The sequence below is a fragment of the Scyliorhinus canicula genome, chromosome 13 (assembly GCF_902713615.1).
Source record: "Scyliorhinus canicula chromosome 13, sScyCan1.1, whole genome shotgun sequence".
NCBI lineage: Eukaryota > Metazoa > Chordata > Chondrichthyes > Carcharhiniformes > Scyliorhinidae > Scyliorhinus > Scyliorhinus canicula.
Window position 1 is genome coordinate 8,229,015 of NC_052158.1, and position 18,077 is coordinate 8,247,091.

At 51.0% G+C, this 18,077-nt stretch overlaps 1 protein-coding gene across 1 annotated transcript in view; it reads right to left on the reverse strand.

Annotated features, from left to right (window-relative positions):
* The window catches only part of LOC119976455 (butyrophilin subfamily 3 member A2-like), a 104,402-nt gene that overhangs the window by 69,296 nt on the left and 17,029 nt on the right, over positions 1-18,077 (reverse strand). Inside the window, exon 3 of the mRNA XM_038816991.1 lies at positions 14,052-14,399. Within this exon, the coding sequence (XP_038672919.1) occupies positions 14,052-14,399 (348 nt within the window). The remainder of the gene's footprint in view (positions 1-14,051; positions 14,400-18,077) is intronic.

An 18,077-nucleotide genomic window follows, 5' to 3' on the forward strand; every position in this document is an offset into this window, starting at 1 on the left:
CAGGCAGTCAAATGCCTGTGAAAGTCCGCTGTCCATTGAAATTTTTGACGTTTCTTTAGCAAGTCCATCAGTGGAGTAATCACGCCACAAAATGTTTGCATAAATGTTCGATCAAATCCACTCATGCTAAGAAATTGCATTGTTTCCTTTCGTCTTGAGGGTAGCGGAAACCCCTCAAGGAAAGTGATTCGGGCTTCTCCAAATTCACTTTCGGCTAGGTTCATCACCAAACCCACCTCCTGAAGTCGATCGAAGAACTCCATACGAGGTTTAAAACGTTCTTTCCATGTCTGGAAGTTGGAAATAAAAGCAGATTGTCCCACTTTCTCAATGCAACCCTCCAAATGTGGGGTACGGTAAGAGTCCGTTCTTGTAACTGCTTTCACCTTTTGATAGTGCACACAAAACCGTTGGGTACGGTTTGGTTTAGGTACCATCACTATGGGTGCACTCCATTGGCTGCAACCCACTGCAATTATGCCATTTTTCAGCGTACTCTCAATCTCTCTGTTAACCTATGCCAATTTTAAAAGATTACGTCTATATGGATGCTGTTTGATAGGAACAGCATTTCCCACGTCTACATCATGTATAGCCATTTTAGTACTTCCCAATTTATCTCTACAAACTTGCCCATGCGATATCTATAACTCTTTCAGGTCAGTTTGTTTTTCCTCTGGAAGGTAACTTAACAATTCATCCCAATTTTTAAGAAACTCCTCATTTTCCAATTTAATTTGATGTATGTCAAATTCACAGTCATCTGGATTTGGTTCGTTACTTTGAGTTAAAATCATTAAAAATTCCTTTTTCTCTCCTTCCCTTTCAAAGTACCTTTTAAGCATATTCACATGACACACTCGGTGAGTCTTTCTTCTATCTGGTGCTTTTACCACATAATTTACCTCACTTAATTTCCTTTCAATCTGATGCGGTCCACAAAACCTAGCTTTTAAAGGCTCACCTACCACTGGTAACAACACTAAAACTTTATCCCCACTGACAACACTACAACCTTTGGATTTCTTGTCCGCTACCCATTTCATCGCATTTTGTGCAACTTTCAAATGTTGTCTTGCCAATTCACCTGCTCTACTTAATCATTCCCTAAAATTTGACACACAATCCAACAGTGTAATTTCCAATTTCTCACCCACCAATTTTTCCTTAATCGATTTAAGTGGTCCTCTTACCCCATGACCAAAATTTAGTTCAAAAGGACTTATTCGATGCATCCCTAATTGCAAACAATACGAATAGGATTCCTTTATCCCAATCCTCTGGATAATCTTGACAATACGCCCTCAACATTGTCTTTAATGTCTGATGCCACATTTCTAACGCTCCCTGCGATTCTGGAGGATACACAGTTGATTTAAATTGTTTTATTCCTAAGCTATCCATAACTTCTTTGAATAACTTTGAAGTAAAATTCAATCCTTGATCCGATTGAATTTCTATGGGTAGTCCATACCTAGTAAAGAATTTAAGTAATTCCTCCACAATCCTTTTAGCTGTAATTTACATACTGGAATGGCCTCTGAAAACCTAGTGGACACATCCATTATAGTCAAAAGATATTGATTCCCACTTTTTCTTTTAGGAAGTGGTCCATCACAATCAATTAGGACCTTTCTAAAATGTTCCTCAAATGTTGGAATGGGTATTAAGGGCACTGGTTTTATCACTGCTTGAGGTTTCCCTATCACCTGACATGTGTGACACGATTGACAAAATTTAACTACATCTTTATGTAGTCCAGGCCAATAACAATGTTTCTGGATTTTAGTTTGAGTTTTCCTGATTCCCAAATGACTTCCCACTGGTAATTCATGTGCAACTCGCAACACCTCCTTTCTATACCCTTCTGCCCACTTTTCATCCACCTGCATATGTACAGGTCTCCATATTCTCATCAAGACATCACTTTTACGGTAATAACACTCTGGTATACTCTCAGATTCCTCTTCTGTATATGCTTTCTGATATATCCGTTTTATTTCTACATCTTTCTGTTGTAACTCCGCCAATGTTCCTGAACTAAAAATATCCGCCTCATCCTCCACCTGTTCTTGTTCTTTTTCAATCATCTGATCAAAAAATAATTTCTAATAATTGCACATCAACTTCATCTTCACTCTTTGATTTCTCCTCTTGTCTTAACCTGTGACTTTGCGACCGGGTTACAACACAATCCAGAAAAATCCCAGGATATTCGTCCTTCAACCCTTCAGTTGTCTGATTTTCCACTGGCTTATCAACCACAGCAGGCATCACTCCCACCTGCGATCCAGCTATATCATTACCCAAGATAAACTGTATTCCTGGACAAGATAGTTTCTCTATTACTCATACTACCACTTCACCAGACTTTCCAACCTTACCTTATATAATTGAACGTTACTCCTCTCACCCTGAATTCCACATATTGCCACCTTTTCTGGCAACATTCTTCCCAAACTACATAACTCCTCATCTCTTACCATTAAAGATTGACTAGCTCCCATATCTCTTAAAATGGTGACTTCTTTACCTGCTCCTTCTGATACACAAGTAAACTTTACCCACACAAGTAAATTCTTTAAAGACATCTGGCACCTTCTTAACAATTACTTCTTGAACAGGCTGTACAATCGTTTGCACCTCCTTCACTTCCCTTGGGCTTTCCTTTACCACTCCAACAAATCCCACTGTCTTAACTTGTTTTACCACGTCAGCCTTCCCAGTGCTTTTCTTCAACCACCAACACTCTGACTTTACATGGCCTTGTTTATTACAGTGAAAACATTTGAAACGTTTCATTTCTATTCCACCCTCCTGGATTTCTTTTTTAATCTGAGGTACACTCTCTTTATTGTCTCCCATCAGATCTCCTTTACCTTTACCACTTGAGTATTTCTCATGCCCCCAGTTTTTATCCCTCACCGGCTTAAACTGATGTCGGAAACCAATCTTTGATTTATGAACTAATTCATAATCATCTGCCATTTCTGCCGCTAATCTCGCAGTTTTAACCCTCTGTTCTGCCACATGAGTTCTCACTACATCAGGAATTGAATTTTCATACTCCTCCAAAAGTATAATTTCTCTGAGAGCTTCATACGTTTGATCTATTTTCAAAGCCCTTATCCACCTGTCAAAATTACTCTGTTTGAGCCTTTCAAACTCCATGGGCGGAATTCTCCGCTCCCGTGGAAAATTGCAAAGGCCGTCGTGAAATTGGCCGACTTTCACGACGGCCCGATACGGCCCCATTTCCGAGCTTTTCATGGCCAGGAAATGGGCTAGGAACGGGGCTGCGCCAATCATGTGGGGAATGACAACAGAAGTCCGCGATGGCCCGATGATGCCAGAATGACGCCCACATGACGCCGCTCTGCGTCGTAAAAAGGCGCGAGCGAGCACAGCAACGGGAGGGGAAAGATGTCGGAGCCACAGAGAGCCGCCCCGAGGTTGGAGAGGCAAACATTGAAATGCTCCTGGATGAGGTGGAGCAGAGGAGGAGCATTATCTGCCCTAGAAGAGGGCATCGCCACCCTGCCAGTGTAGTGCAACGGGCCTGGTGTGAGGTGGGCACTGCCGTGAGTGCAGTGGGGCAGACCCCTCGGTCTGGGGAGCAATGCAAGAAGAAGCTCCACGACATCACCAGGGCTGCCAGGGTAAGGGCCACGAGGGTGCCCCCGGGTCACAACCATCCTCCCCCCCCATGTACTTAATCACCCACCTCCCCCCCGGCACCGGGGGGGGGGGGGGGGGGGGAGGGGGGCAGAGTGAGTGGAGGGTGGTTCACCAAGTAGTCACAGACCCACATGAGCGCTCTGACCCCTGAAGAGATGCAATGGTTTAGTTACAACTTTCCCCCCAACCTGTGCCAATATCTGAACACCCTGATGATCCCTGCCGAATTGTAGTGACCTATCTATGCCCCCCACAACAGGACAAGACTGCTCACAACACACGGGAGCGGAACAGGACCGGAGGGGGTTCGCCCATTTTACACCCTGATGAGACCATCAATTCACGAGACACGTGCTTTAAGATATGAACAGTGGTTTTAATCTACTTACAACAGAGCCAGCCTGTAACACAATGAACCCTGGATGAATGGTCGGCTGGCTCTTGGCATCGATCTTTATACAGCAGTCCAGGGGGAGGAGCCATGGGCGGAGCCAAGGGTGGAGCCCTGTACAAACTCCTATGCATTCCCAGTGCTCCTCCCCCTAGTGGTCGGGCAACGCAACTGCGCTTACAATAATATGGTATCATATATATTACAGTGTGAATTACATTCACCACACACCCCCTCACCACATTTGAGCAGAGGGCACTGGACCTTGTTGGGGATCTGCCACCAGGGAGGCCGCGCAATACGAGGTTGGCGGTGCTGAACCAAGTGAGGCAACCCTGCATGACAACCCCCCCCATCCTCTGTCCCTTCACACTCGGCCCACTGGACACGCTCTCCCCCCCCCCCCCATCCTCTGTCCCTTCAAACTCTGCCCACTGGACACTCCCCACTCCCCCCCCCCCCCATCCTCTGTCCCTTCACACTCGGCCGACTGGACACCCGCGCCCCCCCCCCCATCCTCTGTCCCTTCACACTCAGCCCACTGGACACCCCCCCCCCATCCTCTGTCCCTTCACACTCGGCCCACTGGACACCCCCCCCCCCATCCTCTGTCCCTTCACACTCGGCCCACTGGACACCCCCCCCCCATCCTCTGTCCCTTCAAACTCTGCCCACTGGACACTCCCCACCCCCCCCCCCATCCTCTGCCCCTTCACACTCGGCCCACTGAACCGTCGAACGCCCGGCCAAGTGTTTCTAAATAACCTCGTTTCATTCTCTTCCCTAGGACGTGCTGCCGAACGACCAGGGCCGTCTGCCTCCAGGCGACCAGAAGGATCTGCTGCCATCACCACCACCGCCGCACCCAGGGCCGAACGCCAGAGGGTGCCGGGGCCACAGTCAGGGGTGCCATCCTCCCAAACAGATTCTGTGGAGCAGGAGGTGCAGAGGACGGTGACAGAGGGAGAGGGAGAAATGGCCAGCGAGCGCCCTGCGGCCACTCAGCAGTGGGCCGATGACTTTGAGGAGACGTGCACTGACGAGGACCTCGAGCTTGCGGCACTGCTATCTCCCACACTATCCACCATCCCAGAGACACTCACCTCGGTTGGGCAATTCAGTGATGAGGCTCCTGGGTCACAGTCTGGGTCGCACCACACAGCCGCTCCGGTACAGCAGGTGGGGGTCAGAGCAGCCGAGGGCCCGGACTGTCGGAGAGCAGCCCAGGCCCAGCATCCAGCTGGCTCCCAGACGTTTCCCGGGTTCCTGGAGTTACTCAACCCACCCGCACAGCCGATGCATGTTGAAACCCAGGGACACAATGACGGGATGAGGGCTGTCTTCCAGCAGCTGCAGATGCAGTTAGAGGAGTCGAACCACGTCCAGGAGCAGGGAGTGGTGCCGCTCATGGCAGCCACCCAGGCTGATACAACACGGGTGGCATCCACGGTCGAGGCAATGGGTGAAACGGTTTTGGCCATGGGTCAGGTTCTGCAAGGCGTTGGGCTTCATGTGCACGCGTCATCCTCGGCCCTGGACAGGGCTGCCCTCTCACAGGCAGCAATGCGCCAGAGCCAAAACGGCATTGCCATCGCGCTGCGTGCCCTGGCCGAGTCTCACCAGGCCATGGCACAGTCACAGCAGTTGATGGCACAGTCCCAGCAGTCAGTCGCGGAGAGCATCAACCGCCTGACACACGTGCTGGATGGCGTCGCGCACTCACAGGTTGAGGTCACACAGTCCCTGGCGGGAATGCCTCACTCCCTGGACTCCGTCTCAGCGAACCTTCGGATCCTGGTGGAGACCGTTGCAGGCCTCCAGGACTGGCAGCGCCAGATGTCGGTAGGGCACCGGACACCTCACCGCTCGCACCTCTGTCCCCCAGTGAGGCCCAGAGGCCACCGGGCTCCCCGAGGTAGGAGGAGGTTTCGGGGCCCGTCCCATTAACTCCATCACGGGACATCCCGGAATGCTCGGCGTCCCCCCGTCCCATCCCTGGTGCATCGGGTGGGCAGCGGGCAGAGCAGGGTGGCACCACATCATCCGAAACGCCCGCAGAGCAGCCTGGCCCATCAAGGCCGGGTCGCCTCCTCCTCCTCCTCTGTGCTGGCACCACTGCCACTGGTTTCTCCCTCCGCCTCCTGCAGCAGGGCATCTCCCCTCTGCATCGCGATGTTGTGCAGCGCACAGCAGACCACTACAATGCGAGCGACCCTGTCGGGCTGGTACTGCAGGGCCCCTCCGGAGCAGTCCAGGCACCTGAATCTCATCTTCAGGAGCCCAAGGCAGCGCTCCACCACACCCCTGGTTGCTGTATGGGCCTCGTTGTATCGGGTTTCCGCATTGGTCTGAGGCCTCCGTATAGGCGTCATCAGCCAAGACCTCAGCGGATAACCCCTGTCGCCTAGCAACCAGCCCCTCAGCCGGGGGGGACGTCCCTCAAACATCGCAGGGATGAACGACTGCGCCAGTATGTAGGAGTCATGCACACTCCCTGGGAACCTTGCACAGATCCTCATGTGGGGGACACATACCACCTGGATATTCATGGAGTATGTCCCCCTCCTGTTTGTGAACACATCCCTGTCCCCTGCAGGCGGACGCATGGGGACATGAACACAATCAATTACCCCCTGCACCATCGGTATCCCGGCCACGCTGGCAAATCCACAAGCTCGTGAGTCTTGACTTGCTTGGTCCTCAGGTCCGCGATGGCATAGAGGGCGTTGGTCACATCCCGGATGCACCTGTGCACCGATGCCTGGGAGAGTCCGGAGAGGTCCCCGCTCGGAGACTGGAAGGAGCCGGTCGCATAGACGTTAAGAGCGACCGTTACCTTGATGGCAACCGGGATCGCCTGTCCTCGCCCCGTTCCACGTGGGGTGAGGTGCGCCACGAGGTGACAGATATGTGTCACCGTCCCCCTACTCAGCCGGAGTCTCCTCCTGCAGGTGATGTCCGTCATTGTCAGGAAAGAGATCCGGGCACGGTACACCCTCGGCCTTGCTCGTCGCCTCTGGCGCCGTGGCTGCACCCTCACTCTCTCCTCCTCCTCCTCCTTCTCCTCCTCCTCCCCATGCTGCTCGACGACTGGCAACTCCTCGGCCCTTCCCTCTGCTGCTGCAGCTGGCCCTGCAGCCACTGCGGGTTGTGGGTGTGGATGCTGCTGCATCTCCAAATGCAGTGCAGCGGCCCCAACCACTGCGCAGAACATAGCCGTTCTGTTAGCAGACATTGTGCTAACCTACAGAAGGGTGGAGGGGGGCAGAGAAACGGGACATGTTAGACGGAGGTTAGTCGACACCTCCGCAGCCGCCAGCCACGGGATACCTGTGTGTCCCGGTGGCCTGATCGCGCTGCTGACACGCGGGCAGCCTAACCCCTGGTCACTTTCTGCATCCCCTCTTCCCTCAGCAGCAGAGGGAAGGGCCGAGGAGTTGCCAGTCGTCGAGCAGCATGGGGAGGAGGAGGAGAAGGAGGAGGAGGAGGAGAGAGTGAGGGTGCAGCCACGGCGCCAGAGGCGACGAGCAAGGCCGAGGGTGTACCGTGCCCGGATCTCTTTCCTGACAATGACGGACATCACCTGCAGGAGACACGCGGGCAGTTAACTACGTCCTCCTCACCGGTACGTCAGTGTCCTGTTGCCGTAAGCCATAGGGCAACCAGCGGCCGTGTCCTCGTGCCCGTCCTGCCATGGCTGACATTTTGGAACCGGGGGTGGACGAGTCACTCGCTCCCTCTTTCCCTACCCCCCTCTACTCCACCCCTTCCCACTCTTGTCCCCCTCCCCTCTCCCCCTCCCCTCCCCCTCCACTCCCCCCTCTCCACTATCCCCCACCCCCTCTACTCCCCCCTCCCCCCTCTCCACTATCCCCCACCCCCTCTACTCCCCCCTCCCCTCTTCCCCTCCCTCCCCTCTTCCCCTCCCTCCCCTCTTCCCCTCCCTCCCCTCCCTCCCCTCTTCCCCTCTCCCTCTCCCCTTCCCCTCCCCCTCTACTCCCCCTCCCCTCTACTCCCTACCCCCCTCTACTCCCCCCTCCCCCCTCTACTCCACCCCTTCCCACTCTTGTCTCCCTCCCCTCTCCCCCTCCCCCTCCACTCCCCCCTCCACTATCCCCCACCCCCTCTACTCCCCCCTCCCCTCTTCCCCTCCCTCCCCTCTTCCCCTCCCTCCCCTCTCCCTCTCCCCTTCCCCTCCCCCTCTACTCCCCCTCCCCCCTCTCCCCCCTCTACTAACCCCCACCTCTCTCCCCTCTACTTCCCCCCTCCCCCTCCCTGTCTAATCCCCCCTCCTCTCCCCCTCCCCCCTCCGCCCTCTATTCCCACCCCCTTCCCTCTCCCCCTCCCCCCTCTACTCCCCCCTTTCCCCTCCACTCTCCCCCTCCCCCCTCTACTCCCCCCTTTCCCCCTTTCTCCCCTCCCCCCCTCCCCTCTACGCCCCCTCCGCCCTCTACTCCACCCTCTCCCCCCTCTCTCCCCCTACACCCCCTCTTCCCTCTCCCCCTCCCCCTCTACTCCCACCCCCTCCCCTCTCCCCCTCCCCCTCTAATCCCCCCTCCTCTCCCCCTCCCACACTCCCCACTCTCCCCGTCTACCCCCTCCCCCTCTACTCCCACCCCCCTCCCCCTCTCTCCCCCTCTCCCCCTCTACTCCCACCCCCTCCCCGCTCCCCCTCCCCCTCTCTTCCCCCTCTCTCCCTCCCCCTCTCTCCCCCTCCCCCTCTCCCTCCCCCTCCTCCCCCCTCCCCCTCTACTCCCACCCCCTCCCCTCTCCCCCTCCCCTTCTACTCTCCCCCTCCCCCCTCCCCCCTCTACTCCACCCTCTCCCCCTCCCCCCTACACCCCCCCCCCCCCCTCCCCCCCCCCACATCCCCTCTCCCCACCCACATCCCCTCTCCCCCCTCCCCCCTCTCTCCCCCCTCTCCTCCCTCTCCCCTTCTCTACCCCCCCTCCCTCCCCCCGTGTACATGGATTTTAGTAAGGCATTTGATAAGGTTCCCCATTGTAGGCTTGTGCAGAAAGTAAGGCGGCATGGGATAGAGTTAAGTGTGGGATGTTCACATGTGGTAATAATGCCCACTTGGTAGGCGGACTCCAGGCACTCGTCCTCTGGATCTGCTGTACTGCCAGGATCAGAATCCTGATCAGAATCGTTGTTGCACATTCTGGACGCGCCATCATCGGAATTGGGAGCGCTGGCCTCTGACTGGTGGTGCAGACTTGCACAAAGCTGCCTAGTATTCAGGCTCGCAGCTGAAACAACATCACCTGCCTCTTGCAGGGCAGTGCCCCTTTAAGCAGGCATTGCCACAGTTCGGGCATGTCATGTCGGCGTTGTGACACGGTGTACGTTGTCGCACATGCACAGTGCGGTCGGCAGATGTCTGCACCTGCGGAGTGTGGCTGTCGGCCGCTTCATTATCCCCGCATGTATGGGGCATCAGGAAAACCACGCGAGATGGCCGCTGTCTTCAATGCTGATGTGCTGCATCCGGGAGATGTCCTGCACACTCACTGCCTCGTGAGAGGCAAGTTTCTCATTTTCAGCCGATTTGTATTGGGAATACCGATTTATTGCGTGCTCACGCACTGTACATGTTTCAATCGCGACTGGCAGGGTCATATGCTTGATATTTAAGAGCTGCTCTCTCAGAGGATCAGAGTGAACTCCAAACACGATTTGGTCTCTGATCATGGAGTCAGCAATATCACCAAAGTTGCAGGACAGCGCTCTCAGGTGGAGGCTTGTTAAGAAGGCATTGAAAGATTTATCTTTACCTTGAAGACGTTGTTTCTTTGTTTAAATATGTCGCGCTTCAAGATTTCATTGGTGTCCACTTCACAGTGACTATCGAACTTGTCCAGGAAACTTTGTCTTGTCCTGGCCTTCGGTGAAGTTAAACGAGTTGAAGAGTTCGATGGCTTGATCACCCACTGTTGAGAGGAGAAGCGTGATCTTTCTTGCATCAGACGCACCCACGAGGTCTGAAGCTTTGATGTACAGCAGAAACTTTTGCTTGAATGTCCGAGCTGGTGAGGAACCTGAATCTTCTTCATGGTGCCGGGATACATTTGCTGGTCATCACGGAACGGATTAAGGTAAACCACCTTAAATTAGTAGTCTCCTGGTATCATGTTGTGTTAGGTACACTGGTCTAACACTGGCTGCAACTGGATGCAGCTTAGATCAGAAAGATACTCCAGACCTTGAAGTTAGTTCAATCAGGTTTATTGAACTAATAGCACAGTTAGCACAGTTCTCTGTGATTTCGACTCTCTGCTAACTTAAGTGTCGTTACTCTGTGTGACTGAACCAGACTAGCTCTTAGCCACGTGCTGGTGTGAGATTGTAACAACACCCTTGACTGACTCTCTAGATGTTCATTAGTGGAAAGAGGCGGAGTGTGATTGCCTCACACCTTTTATAGTCAGATCCCACCCCTGAGTGTCCTGCCTGGTTATTGGTCATGTCCTGTGCTCTGTGTCCATTAGCTGCTTGTACATCATTATGTGTGTGTATCTGCATGTCATGACACCGCGCATTCGTGCCAGTCGCAGCGTGCATGCGCAGACCTGCGGCGCTCATTTGACGCCGGTATCAGCAGCTGGAGTGACGTTGGTCGCCCCAGTGCTGTGCTGGCCTGTAAGGCTCAGGATCACTGCTCCTGGGAGCCTGTTGACCCCCATCATAAAATGCGATGGCGTCAACACTTCTCCTCAAGATCAGAGAATCCCTCTCATTGTGTTCAGGAAGGTAAACAGCTGGATGGCAACATAATACTGACTGGCAATCCAATACTGGTAGATTTTACACTCAGTCATTACCTTCATTGGGATTTCACACTGCCCATACTGAGAAAGGTTAACACATTACAACGGAAGCTAAGAAATTGAGAGGATAAAGTTGTGAGGAATCTGTGTTTTAAAAGCTTTATTTTTTGAGGCAGATCCTAATTGAACGGGGAAACTAAAAACAGAAGCTGAACAGAGAAAGTGAAAAACGAAAGAGAGAAAATAAGCTGATTCTCCCAGTTTCTAAGGAAATGAAAACTGAAAAGGAGATTGGAAATTAAAGTTTGTTTGTGAACTGAAACTGGTTGAAGCGATAGAAAGAGACACGGAGCCATCAGAGCTCAGCAATAGCAGCAGTTGATGAGTCCAGTGGTGCAGTACAGGTAAGCTGAAGAAAACAGAGGCAAGATCCAGAATCTGAGAGTAAATTACCAAAACTGTTTCTGTTATTTGAAGATAACATTGGTGGATATGTACCATCCAGACAGCTTTGAGGGGTTTCTAAAGACATGTGCATTTGATAAGGTTCCCCATGGTAGGCTTATGCAGAAAATAAGGAGGCATGGGATTGTGGGAAATTTGGCTAGTTAGATAATGAACTGGCTAACCGATAGAAGACAGAGAGTGGTGGTGGATGGCAGATATTCAGCTTGGAGCCCAGTTACCAGCGACGTACCGCAGGGATCAGTTCTGGGTCCTCTGCTGTCTGTGATTTTCATCAATGACTTGGATGAGGGAGTTGAAGGGTGGGTCAGTAAATTTGCAGACGATACGGAGATTGGTGGAGTTGTGGATAGTGAGGAGGGCTGTTGTCGGCTGCAAAGAGACATACATAGGATGCAGAGCTGGGCTGAGATGTGGCAGATGGAGTTTAACCTGAAAAGTGTGAGGTTGTCCATTTTGGAAGGACAAAAATGAATGCGGAACACATGGTTAACGGTAGGGTTCTTGGCAATGTGGAGGAGCAGAGAGATCGTGGGGTCTATGTTCATAGATCTTTGAAAGTTGCCACTCAAGTGGATAGAGCTGTGAAGAAGACCTATGGTGTCCTAGCGCTCATTAGCACAGGGATTGAATTTAAGAGCCGTGAGGTGATGATGCAGCTGTATAAAACCTTGGTACGGCCACATTTTGAGTACTGTGTGCAGTTCTGGTTGCCTCATTTTAGGAAGGATGTGGAAGCTTTGGAAAAGGTGCAAAGGAGATTTACCAGGATGTTGCCTGGAATGGAGAGTCGGTCTTACGAGGAAAGGTTGAGGGTGCTAGGCCTTTTCTCATTGGAACGGAGAAGGATGAGGGGCGACTTGATAGAGGTTTATAAGATGATCGGGAATCGATAGAGTCGGCAGTCAGAGACTTTTTCCCCGGGTGGAACAAACCATTTAAGGTGAATGGTGGAAGATATAGAGGGGATGTCAGAGGTAGGTGCTTTACCCAGAGAGTAGTGGGGGCATGGAATGTACTGCCTGTGGAAGTAGTTGGTCGGAAACATTAGGGATCTTCAAGCGGCTATTGGATAGGTACGTGGATTACGGTAGAATGCTGGGGTGAAGATCAATTTGTTCTTAATCTAGGACAAACGTTCGGCACAACATCGTGGGCCGAAGGGCCTGTTCTGTGCTGTATTTTTCTATGTTCTATGTGTCATTTTTAGCGAAAATCATGCCCATGCAACTAGGGTTGTTTGTGTCCTGCTGAGGATCAGCCTGCATCATGGAAGAGGAACGGCTGAAATTCTTCAAAGAGAGAGTTTTGAAGGACGTTGTGACTGAGTTTGATGAGCTGTGTGGTAAGTTACCTGCTGCTCCAATTCATAATACCTTTCATAATTGTATCTGCCATTTAACCTGTAACATAGTTTATAATCAACCCCAACTTGCCAGATTTTTCACGCAAACTGTTGATTCTGCGTGTTGGAGTATAGGTGGTTGTCAAATCAATTGTTGGTGTTTGCCTTATTTGACTCTTGTGCAGTAAAATTCTCCCTTTAACATCAGCCTTTTAGTAAATGACCAGGATTTGAGAATTCTTCTCTTCAACAAAGAATAGTTACTTGCCTCTACTGAGAACTTTAAGTAAGTTGACATAAAAAAAGCATCCGTGTTTTGGAATCACACCATGGCCTCTCCCTTCATGAACCCTGTAACCTATTCCAGTTTTACAGGCCTACGAGATCGCTGTGTTCCTCCAATTCTTACCTCTTAACATTCCATACTTAAAATGACTCCACCAGTTGCTGCTATCCCTTCAGCTGCCTGTGCTCCTCGGCTCTCGACACCTTGACCTTGCACTCCTCCTTCAAGATGCTCATTAGAACCTAACTCTTTCACACGTTTTTGGGCACCTGTCTCAAAATCTCAAGTGGTGCAATGTCAAAGTTTATTTGATAAAAGTTTATTTGATTACACTTGTGTGAAGTGCGTTGGGATATTGTATTCTGTTAAAGGTATTACTGAGAGATGACAAACCTTGCCTCCTTAATTTGAATATTGTTTAATTTCTTACTTTTTGATTATTTTGCTTTAACCAGAGGGTGTTGCAAATGTATGTCTCATAAAATTTACTATCACGCCATCAATTATTTACTTCAGGATTAATGTCATGACCTTGAGAATGTTATTCCCCTTTTCCCACATCCCTTTGGAGTGCAGTTACAACACATTAATGTGTATTGAGAATTCACTCCACTATTCAAGAAATGAAGCAGAGCAAAAAAGGAACATACGAACAAGAAGGAGAGTAGGTCATTCATCCCTCTCAGTCTGCTCTTCCGTTTAACAATGGCTGATCTGATAGTAACCACAGATCTGCATCCAATCTGCCCCCAATAACCTCTCACCCCTTGTTTACCAAGAATTTATCCATCATGCCAGAAAACTATTCAAAGACTCTGCTTCCACTGTCTTTTCAGGAAAAGTTCCAAAGACTTGTGACCTTTTGAGGCGAGATCCTGGAAAATGTGAACCTTTTTCCAGGTCTTGGGAAAACCCTATGATTTTGGGTGGAGGGGCAGAACGGTGGGGTCGGCTTGAAGGGTCATACAGTCTAGTCCTGTTCCTGTTTTTTATGAACATACACCAACTGCTAAAGAAACCAATTATTAAACTATCTGTAATTTAAACAGGACTTTAAACAGACAGAAACATGGAACATCTCCAAAATCATGGATATGTAATCAGATATTTACTAACCTATAACTTTCAGAGTGACTGCAGTTTCTCCAGAATTGGTTCTGTCATCAACGAAACATGTGTATTTCCCTCTGTCAAACATGGTTGTGTTCTTTATCCGAAGAATAATGGTTCCTTTGGTCAGTTCATGTTTCAACAGTTCAGCCCTTCCTCTGTAATCTCTGTGTTGATCAACAACGTCATCTTCTCCATTTCTGTACTCATGTACTGGTGAATCAAGACCTGATTTAAGCCACTGTACGTCCATGTTGCTGACAGATAAATCTGGTACAAGCTGACATTCCAATAGAACATCTTCACCTGCAATGGCTACAACAGGTTCATCAGGTCCAAGAACAAGGAATTTACCTAGTGAACAGTAACAATTCAAGTAGTCCACAGGATAGACAATACATTTAAGTTGGCTGATGTTGTCAAATATAAAACTCTGAAACAATATATAATTCCTCCAGAACTATTATATAAAAGAAATGAACTCAGCAAGTTACTGATTCTACTTTAAAAGTGCCAAATTGAAATAATTAATTTGGTAGATTTCTGGAGATTGTTTTAAATTATATATTTACATGTCAATATTCCATGTAATGTCCTGTGTTACAATCCCCACAGAGATTAGTAACTTTAAAAAGAAAGGAATCCACTTCTGGGAAGGAGGGGAGGGGCGACAGTAACAAAAGGATGGGGCGGGTCCAGCCGGATGGGTAGGACCTGGGGTAATCTGGGGTGATGGTGATGGCGGACAGGAGGGCTGGGGGGGGGGGGGGGGGGGGGAACGGTGTGAGACCCCGGTCAGAATGGTGACATAGAATGTGAGGGGGTTAGGGGGACCGGTGAAGAGAGTAAGAGGTTTTCCGCACATGAAGAGTTTGAAAGTCGATGTGGTGATGCTGCAGGAGATCCATCTGAGGCTGAAGGACCAGATGAGGCTGAGGATGGGTTGAGTGAGCCAAATGTTTCATTTTGAGTTTGAAAGTGGGGCCCGCGGAATGGCATTTTGGTGGCAAGGGGGTGAGGTTCCAGATGGAAAAGATGGTGGCGGATCTGGGGGGCAGGTACATGATTGTAACGAGTGCTTTGGAGGGAATGTTGGTGGCTTTGTAAGACTATATGCCCCGAATTGGGATGATATGGGGTTTGTGAAGAAAACACTGTCTGAAATCTCGGATTTGGATGCCCATGAGTTGATTTTGAACCGGGGGTGGGGGATTGTAACATAGTGCCGGAGCGAAGGATGGACAGGTCCCAACCGCGCTCACTGACCCTGTCGTGGGGGCAAGGGCATTAGCCGGGCTTGAGGGGGTGGGAGATTGAGGGGATGGGCTGACTCATGAAGATTTTTACACCCAAGGGATCGAGAGTATTCATTTTCTTCCCTGGTGTACAAGGTGTTTTCAAGGATTGACTTTTTTGTGGTGGGGAAGGCGCTGTTAGCTAGGGTTAAGGGGGCAGAGCACTCAGTAATTGTGATCGTGGCTCACGCTCCACATTGGATGGACGTGGTACTGGAGAAGAGACTGGCACAGAAGCAGGAGTGGAGCATGGATGTGGGGCTGTTCATAGTCCGGAGTTTCTGTGATAAGATAAGGAAGGTGATTAAGGAGTATGTGGGGTTCATTTTTACAGGGAAGGTCTCGTGGTCGATAATGTGGGTGGCCCTGAAGGCATGGTGAGGGGGGAGGTGATCATGTTTAACACTGAGGTGGACAGGATGGAGAGGGAAGAACGGCAACAATTGATAGAAGAGATTTGGGAGGGGACGTGGATGATACATGGGGGACCTGGATCCATGGCTCCTGGCAACGAGGAAGGAGTTGCAAGCGAGGTTTGACCTGCTGTCCACGGGAAAAGTGGTGCGTCAGTTGAGAAGGGCGAGGGGACTGTCTATGAGTACGGGGAGAAGGCGGGTCGTATGTTGGCAGGTCAGCTCCATAGGCAAATGGTCGTGAGGGAGATAGTTTGTGTTCACAATAGGAAGGGGGAGTTGGTGGTGGCCCCAGAATCGATTAACACGATGTTTGAGGAGTTTTATGGGGATTTGTGTAAGTCGAAGCCACCAGAGGATGAGCAGGAGATGAGGGAGTTCCTAGAGGGTTAAAATGTCCGAGGTTGGGTGAAATGGAAAAGCCAGGGTTGGAGGAGCAGGTGGGGGTAGAGGGAGTGAAGGTGGTAATCAGGAAGATGCAGCCGGGAAAGGCGGTAGGGCCGGATGAGTTCCCAGTGGAATTTTACAAGAAATTTAAGGACAAACCATTGCTGATGGAAATGTTTGAGGACGCGATGGTCAGGGGAGTCTTGGCAAAAACGATGGGCAGGCCCCCATCTCGTTGCTGCTGAAGGGTAAGGACCTGGTGGACTGTGGGTCGTACAGGCCCATATCTCTGCAGAATGTGGACGGCAAGATATTGGTAACAGTGCTGGCGTTAATGTTGGAGGTGCGCCTTCTGAGGGTGATTGGCGAGGATCAGTCAGATTTCGTTAATGGCAGACAGCTGTCATCGAATATGTGGCAACTGCTGAATGTGGTGCTTTCTCTGGCAGAGGGAAGGTAGTTGGAGGTGGAAGTAGCATTAGATGCGAGGAAGCGTTTGATCGGGTGGAGTGGAGCTATCAGATTATGGTGTTGGAGAAATTTGGGGTTGGGCTGATGTTTGTGGTATTGGTGCCATTGCTGGACACAGAGCCAATTGGCGAATTGATGGTAATTTTCATTGCACCGAGGAACAAGGCAGCAGTGCCCCATGTCCTCCTTCTGTTTACGTTGGCGGCTGAGCCCTTGGCCATCGCGCTGAGAAGCTCTGAGTTGTGGAAAAGAAGTGATTGGGGGGGGGGAGGTGGAAAAGAAGAGTGATGGGGGGGGGGGGGGGAGGTGGAAAAGAAGAGTGATGGGGGGGGGGAGGTGGAAAAGAAGAGTGATGGGGGGGGGGGGGGGTGATGGAACATAGGGTGTCCTTGAACGCGGACAATTTCTTGTTGTACATTACTGAGCCGGCTCCTTGTTGGGGGACATAACGGGTTTGCTTCAAAGATTTGGAACGTTCTCAGGTTATAAGCTGAATCTGGGGGAAAGTGAGTATTTTGTGTTGGGGGGCTGGGGTGGGGGGGGGAGTGGGAGGAGGTGCTCCTATTCCATGTGGCAGACTCTCACTTCAGTATCTGGGGGTGCAGGTGGCCTGGGACTGGGCAGGTCTCCGGAAATTGAATTTCTCTAGCTTGGTGTGGAGGGTAAGAATGATTTGTCGAGGTGGGATAATCTCCCTCTGTCCCTGGCAGGCCGGGTCCAGGCGGTGAAGGTGAACATTCTACCGCAATTCTTGTTTTTGTTTCAGTCCCTGTTGGTCTTTTTGCCAAAGGCGTTTTTCAATGGGGTGGACAGGCTGATCTATTTGTTTGTCTGGGCGGGGAAGGTGGCCAGGATAAGGCAAGTGGTGCTACAGAGGGGATGGCAGTCGGGGGGGAGGGAGGGGGGGGGGAGGGGCGGGGGGTTAGGCGCCCTGAATCTGATGTACTATTATTGGGCAGTGAATGCAGAGAAGGTTCAGGGATGGATTAGGGAGGTGGGGGCTTTGTGGGTAAGGATGGAGGCGGGCTCAAGTCGGGGTTGTGGGCCCTGACAAAGACACCGCTCCCTTTACCTCCAGCGAAGTAATCGGTGAGTCCGGTGGTGATGGCCACGCAGAAGATTTGGAGGCAGTTTCAGCAGCATTTTAGGTTGGGAGCGGGATCAGGGGGGTGCCGATTAGGGGAAACCATGGATTTGAACCAGGGAGGATAGATGTGATGTTCCGGAAATAGGAGGAGAGGGGGATCAGGGAGATGAAGGATTTGTTTCTGGGTGGGCGGTTTGCCAGCTTGGAGGAGCTGAATGAGAAGTTTCGATTGGTGTGGGGAGAATTTCCAGTACATGCAGGGACTTTGCAAGGAAGGTCTTCTTCCAGCTAGCCAATTTCTGATCCAAACTGCTAAATCACCCTGAATCCCATGCCTCCGTATTTTCTGCAATAGCCTACCGTGGGGAACCTTATCAAA